The sequence below is a fragment of the Gadus macrocephalus genome, chromosome 17 (assembly GCF_031168955.1).
Source record: "Gadus macrocephalus chromosome 17, ASM3116895v1".
NCBI lineage: Eukaryota > Metazoa > Chordata > Actinopteri > Gadiformes > Gadidae > Gadus > Gadus macrocephalus.
The window spans coordinates 6,077,675-6,085,637 of record NC_082398.1 but is presented as its reverse complement, the minus strand read 5'-3'; the positions used below and the strand labels follow the sequence as shown (position 1 = coordinate 6,085,637).

Here is a 7,963-nt window from a genome sequence, read left to right as displayed (position 1 = left end):
AACACCTAACCCAACCACACAGACAGAACTATATCTTCAATATCAACAAATAGCTGCAAAAGGCTCACATCCAAAGTTGGCTTACTCGGGGTGGGGTTGATACGTGATTTTACCATGGCTATTGAGTGCACTCAGCATTTCTCAGACACATTATCTCTCGCAGTTAACCTTGTAGAAATGTACCATCTTTTTTTAAGTCTAACTAGAAAAATGAAGTCCAAGCGCCACCTAGTGGTACAATCAATAGACGGTCGTTTCGCTCATACTGCGTGGCTAATGGTTCGGAGTTTAAACAAATCTGGTAACGCGGATAAAATAATAAAAACATGTACAATCAATAATAATGTGACAAACATATGAATAATAATGACACATAGAAATGCTCTTTTCCACTTACTGATAGGCGGAGTTGTCATAGGGTTCAGAGTTCATGTATAGTACGCATGCGCCGTACATATCACGGTGGCCGCTCGTCAACTCAGCTATGATAGTAGATAATGTATATTGAACCTTAACTTCTGCTTACAGTAATGAGACGGTAACTTCACGTATTACAGTTTTTATTCGAAAAAGGACTCTAGAAGGACACTAGAGTCAGTCAGCTTCTGACAGAAGATGACAGCCAACGAGGATCAAGAGGTATAGTGATAATGCGGGTTGCTAGCCAGCTAACTAGTCGCTAAGTAATTATCATTGTGTTTAAAGGCTATCTGTTTGTGTTTAGTTTGACTAACTACTGTCGCGTAGGGGAACCTCGATAGACATGTCCTTCCTAAAGGAATCGCAGCTCTACTCTTGATTTGAATACATTTGTGAAAACCATGTGCATCCCAAACTGGTCAGCTCGTCTCCTCACTTAACCAGTTGTTTTAATGTGTTTTTAGATGGAGTTGGAGGTTCTCCGCTCCATCTACGAGGGGGATGAGTGTTTCAAAGAGATCAGCCCTGTGTCCTTTCAGTACAGGGTGAGTTGGCCACTTGTTGAATCAATGTAATGTAATGTATATGTTAAATCGCGTTACCTTTTGCTATACGAGTGACGAGTTTCTTTCAACACAGGTGGGAGAACTTGATGACACCAAAGCCTTCATTCTTGATTTCACGTGGCCGGAATCCTACCCAGCTACCGCCCCTCAGATATCCCTAGTTGCATTTTTTAATAACAGAATGTGAGTACCAATCGAAATCGGACATTTCCAGAGTGAAATCCACAACGGTTGAACCATGTAGACCTCGTTTAAGATCAAATCAAAAACCCACTTCTTAATTGTTTGTCTTATTTTTCTTACTTACTGTTCCTCACCCCTCCCAACTCTACCACCACAGATCCTCACTGACGAAGCAGCAGATTGTCTCCAAGGTGGAGGAGCAGGCAGAGGCCAGCCTGGGCGAGGCCATGATGTACACGCTGTTTGAGTGGGCCAAGGAGAACCAGGAGAGCCTCATGGAGGATCATCAGCCCGTCGTCACCGCTGTGGTCAGTGGGCTCGCTGGACTTTGTGGGCTTAGTCCTTTTGAGATACTTCTGGGGTAGTAGGAATCTGAAACTTTCCGCCCGTCAGACCAGAACTGTGGTGAATAGCCAGAACTCTAGATAGAAACGTGGGTGTTCAGGGTTTGACAAACAGAATTCCAGGTGTGTGAAATACCTCTGAGGTGAGAGTATGCCTACACTCCCTAGACAACACACATACGCAGTGTTGGAAGTCCCTGTGAAAGGGGACACGGGCAGAGAGGAAGACATGATGGATATACACATAAATGCAGTTTTAAGGGTGTAATCTCACCCTTAAAATTCGTTCCAACTACCCTAACGGTAGCCTGAATGTTCTGAAGCACATTGGACTGCCCCTTTAACTTTGGCTTGACTAGCAAACTAATAATGAAATGCAATGCTAAGGCCTGGAAGAGATAAACAATTAATTAGCTTGATAACAGATCAGACAATATCATGAGACCCATATCATATTTCAAGTATATTAATCACCAAAATCTACTTTCCGGATGCAGATCTCCAATGACACGACGGCGACAGAGGGCAAGAAAAAGGATAAAAAGGAACAGCTCACAAAATCACAAAAAAGGAGGATAACTTGTAGGACGGGTAAATTGAAAACGTATTATTTCTAATTTCAGATTCTAAGGCTGTTCCAGCTCAAAGATGATTGCATGGAATCGGTGAAGAAGCAGTGGATTAAACTATAATTTACGTTTCAGATAACAAGGGGGAAATGCCCCGAGGCTGGGACTGGTGTGACGTTATCAAGGTACGTTCTTTTTATTTTGTTTCTCCCCTTTACTCCACTAGATGGCAATGGTTGACAATGTACAAAATGACCTGTTCTGTCATATAACCTGTCAATATCTTTGTCGTTTCTTTGCATATGTTTACACTGACGGATTCATCTTCCAGCATGTGAGTAAAAACCTTTCTGGACATATTCATGCATATATTTTCCTCTCATTACAAAAACAATATCCGACACTTTGCTTCTAACTATTTGTTTGTTTTTTTTAGCTTAGCAGAACCGGAGGGATGAACGACTAGGTGAATACTGTGGAAGAGAAGAGGGCGGATTTAAGGTGCCGGGCGTTTACAAGACGGATTCAAGTGGATTGTGCAGAATTCAGTTTCGGCCCCCTAAATCCAACAACACCGGCTCGCAACTGAAGAAGCTGCGATCACGACCGCCGAGTCCTCGAAAAATGTCGCAGTCCCAAAGTTTAAAGTAAAACCGCTCGTTTCAGCGCTCGATCGGAGGCCAGAGCCATTCTGTGAGGTGTAGGTGTCGCACGGCTGTTTAGGAATTCTTCTTATCAAAGAGGGTTTTAGATTCACAAACAAACCTTGTGCTTTTCTCTCCCCCCCCCCCCCCCCCCCCCGAGTGTTTGGGTTTTATTCACGTTTTGATACCGCTTATGGTGGAGGGCTAGGAGGAGGGGGAACAGTCACTATAACGGCTGGATGAGACATCGAGTCAGTTGTCATATGGAAGATGGATGTGCACCACTGCCATTGTTGTCCTACGATGCTTACCTGTAGTCCTCAAGTGATAAAAAAACAAAAATACTGCAGCAACCTGATGGCCTTCAAGGATGCACTCAATATTTTATGTAGTATTTATAACTATAAAAAACCATTTCATTATTTGACAAGAGTGTGGTCCCCCTTTAAAGTTGACATTTTTATGGAAAAATAAAAAAACAAATGCACTTTTGACTCGTGTCGGAAATTCTTCTTTACAAAGTTTATTGGCTTTGTTCAACGCATGGCAATAAAAACAACTTCATGCTGTTAAAGGTATTTTCATTTCAATGTTTGTTTGCTGTTTGTTGCCAGGTTTCTAAAGTTATCAAACCTGAATAGTAGAATAGGATACAAATATTTCTCTATTTACTAATTACTCCTGTTATATTAAAATAATAAGTAGGCCTAAGTAGCTTATACTGACTTAATGCCACCCATCTGTCTCCACTAACATGCATCACTGGGCTAACATAAAAAACATTAAAAGTTCACTTGTGGCATGCGTTTAGCGCTGCACAAGAACTCCGCCCATAAATTCTCTCCCAGCAACGTCGGCTAGGACAGCTGGGGAGCGTATAGCCTACTGTAGACTCGTCCCAATAACACGCACCATGGACAGCAGCCCTGGGAACGGAATACACAAAAAGAGGAGAAAGGTAAATGAGCCGAGACTGATTGAACGCCTTTAGTTATTTTGTAAATTCAAGTAATTTGTTGCTGCCCAGGTACTTTCAAATGCAATGGTCCAAATCGTAGATATACCTTAGGCCATATAACAGTTTAATTTCCTATAGAAGCGCGTTAATAGTTGAACAACTTGAAGTCTCGTCTTTAAGGTGGTTGGGGGTAGCAGTTTATTTAATCTCATGCATATTGAGTGTGTTTCAATGCAAATAAATACATCATCCTACAAAAATAAACCACCACAGGCGAACATTAAAGTGTTATAATTTGTCGTCATTGTCCTGCAGGAGGACAAACGAGTTATACGATTACCAGCCATTCCCAACGGTCCCACTTCGCTGTGCCAGGTCTGTGGTTTATCGTAGCAAAAAACCTCCCTCTCCATGAGAACTGTTACCACTAAATACTCCAAAACAATCGATCCCTGCCAGTCTGAGTGTCAGTAGCTAACACAAGACTCATTATCCCCTGTGAACCACCTAGGGGGGCACAGAAAGGCAGAGCACATCCCAAAGACTGCACAAGCTCTTCTTCTCCAACTGTCTCGCAGACTTTGGCCCGCTGAAGAAGACCAGTAGGACAACGAGCAAGGTGATTTGTCGTGAAGTATTGAAGTTAACCTATTTTATCGGCCCAACGTGTTAACAGCAGTATCTTCTTGTATGTGTGTTTTTGTATTGTAGTGGAAAAACTGGGACATGCATGTCCCAAAATTGAGTCTAGAGACGGAGCGCTCCATCGAGGATTACCTCAAAGTAAGAACTCAAGACCCAAATACCTACCAAACTTCCCTGTTGATCTACTATAATGTTAATGTTGCTGTTGCTTTTTAAATTGTGGTACATTTCTTATATAAATTCATTCATTCATTTTTGTATCCATGTGCATCGGAGGTATAAGGTCGTGAAACAATCAAAAAGTAAAAATGACAATACGTTTTGTGTTTTGTGTTATGTCTTGGAGGCCCTAGATACACCCAACACTAGAACTAGCCTAATCCCTGATTCCCCCTGCCATTGTTTCACCCTGCAGCAGCGTCTTGGACACAATAATCCGCTCTCACCTTACACAGAGACTGACGTGCTGCACCTGCTCGGTACACCACAAGCTCCTTTCTACAAGGTGAGGTTACAGAGGTGACCTAATCATGTAACGTCAGTCACCAGGGAAATGTCTAATCACGCCTGAACACCTTGTCAACTCACCGGCTGGCCTTGACCTAAATGGAGAGACTACAGGATCTTTAAATCTAAAATTAACCGCAGTATATCACAGGGGGATGCATCCGCTACTATCTTCCAATTATCTTTAGAATGTCAAAAAGTATAAGTATCCATCTCAAAGTCAGCTCACAAGCCCAGTCTTGGACACACACACACACACACACACACACACACACACACACACACACACACACACACACACACACACACACACACACACACACACACACACACACACACACACACACACACACACACACACACACCTTTGAATTTATTGTGTGTCATGGTTGTGTGCATTGATTGGTGTCAGCCTGGGGCTGCCTTCTTAAAAGATGAACTTAAACTCCAGATGGTAACTATAGGCAATGTTTGCAACAAAATGACACCTACTGTTTTAATATATTTTTAACCGCAGGACATTATGTCGGTTGGTAAAGCAAGTCAGGTATTAACATAGCGCTTAAAGCTGCTGTAGGTAAGATTTGAGAGTTGTTAAGAGAGAGAGCAGAAGAGAGCAAGCTTTTAAAAGTAAACGACCCAAGGGAACAGCCCCTTCCTACCCTCGTATCTGAGACATTGAAAGTAGTTGCATACAGGCACCTGTTATTAAAAGTCAAGGAGGGTTCACCAAACGAATCAGGGAGAGGAGAGGTCCTGATTGGTCAGAAATGAGACAGGAGTTGTCATAAATCTAAAATCGTCTCATACAGAGGCAGTGGCAGTCAACAGATAATAGATATTATCACACAGCTTTTTCCTCTTTAACAGCTTAGCGATGGCTTTCCATTTTTTTTACAAATTACATTCAATTAAATGTAACTTACAGACAGTAGGCTACCTTTAACAGCCATCACAGAATCACAGTCAGAGGAGGACGGGCCAAACCCTGACTCAACCCCAAAGCAAGACAACCAGACCTACTCCTTATCAAACCCTCAACTAGCACCATAAAGAGACCCATTTCTCCCTCTCCTTTATGGCGCCCACCACAGCGTAAGACCCTCAGCGCCATCAAGTCCCTGACCGATCAACACGAACCGCACGGCTCCCATGAGGTCCTCATCAGAAGCATGGCGGCTCTGGGCCACGAAGACGGGGAGGAGGAAGAGGCGGGGCCCGGGGAGAGCGCGGGCGCCACGACGACGTCCAACGAGAGCGGGCCACGTCCGTCGGCCGGCTCAGACGGGAGCCCCGAGGGCGACGCGACGCAGAGCTGCCTGTTGCCACGGAGACCGAGGCGCGTCGGTCTGGACCCTTCCGTGTGTCGGGGGAGGTCTGGTGGGAAGGAAGCTCCGCCCTCTCCCGGCCAGGAGCGACGGTTCATGGTGTACATATGTGGCGGGTATAAAGGTGAGGTCGCGCGTGGGTGGGAAGGGGCGGATGCAGAAACAGCATCACAAGTGGCGGCATCTCGTTGATCCAACACCCGACGGCTTAGACAACGTATCTGGGCTGAACTATATCACCCAACGAGCCTTGACCAAAAAACATCTGATTTCAAACCAGAAAGATGATGTTCATCATTTTTGGTAAATTTGAAGCAATTATGGACAGCTCTGATAGAGAAAAAAAATTATGTTGCTATACTATTCCAATAACCTCGAGGCTACTTGAGTAGTTAATGGAGTTGGAATTGAAGAAGTCCTTCAGAGACCAATGCTTACGGTTTGAGACTTTGAATTGAGGCGGCTACTCTCTCTTGTGTGAGTGTGCTTTTGTGCGAGTGTGCTTTTGTGTGCGTGTGTGTGTGTGTGTGTGTGTGTGTGTGTGTGTGTGTGTGTGTGTGTGTGTGTGTGTAAGACACGGTGGCGGAGAGGAGTGCCCTGATGGAGGGCGTCTACCCCGCCCTCTACCGTCACTGTAAGCGTCGGGGCTTCGACTTCCGGATGGTGGACCTGCGTCAGGGGGTGGGGGGCCCCACGGCCGACCGCCACGACACCGCCCGGATCCACCTGGAGGCCGTCCGGCGGTGCCAGGAGACCCCGGGGCCCAACTTTGTGGTGAGGGCTCAGAGCGAGTCGTCCTGGTCGTTCTCAGAAGCTCTCCGAGACGCTCTCCCTCTTCGGCCGTACCGAGCTTCCAGGCGATCCCGCAGCTCCTGCCTGTAGCTTGCTAGCCCTAGCTCTGGCTTGTGGTAGCCTGCTCTTCTCTTTTAAAGCAAGCACTCTAGCCTAATGGCCTTCAGGCCTGCCTCGTTAATTGGAGGAAGTCCATGTATGGCTTGGGGGGTGGGGCCAGCATGTTGCCAAATGTCTCCTTTCAATCATCCTGCTATATACAGAGTATATCCAGAACATATTCCGCCAGCCACATGGAGCCCCGAGGGGGACTGTGTGTGAGGGGGACGGACCAAGCTCTGGGGAAGGCTCGCCCAAACACATGGCGGAGGGGTCTATTATGCGTTTACCTCTGCTCTATAAACCTCTGAATCGAGTTTGTCACCTCACCGTCTACATTCTTCCCGCTCAGCTGTTCCTGGGTCAGAAGCACGAGGAGCCGAGCGTCCCGTCCACCGTGTCCCGCGAGGACCTGGAGGCGGTGGTGGGGGTGATGGAGCGGGACCGCCAGAGGGCCTCCTTGAGGAAGCTCTCCGCCAGGAGGGGGTCCCAGGGCCCGGGTGGTAACCCGGCGGGGCCCGCGGGGGGGCCCGCGGGGGAGCCCGCGTACGACGCCCACGCCCACGGCTTCCTGAGCTTCGGCGAGCAGGCCACCAGCTCCACCTCCTCCTCCTCCCCCTTCCTGCTGAGCGGCGAGACCTCCCTGAGCTCCGTCTCCGGGACGGGGGAAGACCTCCTGGAGAGGAGCTGGGGGGACCTGGACAAAGACCTGGGGCTGATCCGCATGTGGTACCGGCTGGATGAGAACCGCCTGCCCCCGCTGTACCGCCTGCTCCCCATCAGGTAAGAACCAGGCGGGCAGGGGGGGGTTGAGTCTCCCACGGAGGCTGTTGTTCTGTTTATTCTCTGATATTCGTTATTGTGACACGAAGTGTTTATCCATTGGACACCCCATATGATATTTTGTG

At 46.9% G+C, this 7,963-nt stretch overlaps 1 protein-coding gene across 1 annotated transcript; it reads left to right on the top strand.

Moving 5' to 3' along the window:
- Positions 1-426: 426 nt before the first annotated feature.
- On the top strand, positions 427-3,220 carry rwdd (RWD domain containing 4). The gene is made up of 7 exons (XM_060077240.1): positions 427-639; positions 885-965; positions 1,060-1,169; positions 1,327-1,477; positions 2,011-2,104; positions 2,218-2,416; positions 2,519-3,220. Exons 1-6 carry the CDS (start codon positions 616-618, stop codon positions 2,352-2,354), a joined length of 597 nt encoding a protein of 198 aa, XP_059933223.1. The 5' UTR covers positions 427-615; the 3' UTR covers positions 2,355-2,416; positions 2,519-3,220.
- Positions 3,221-7,963: the final 4,743 nt, after the last annotated feature.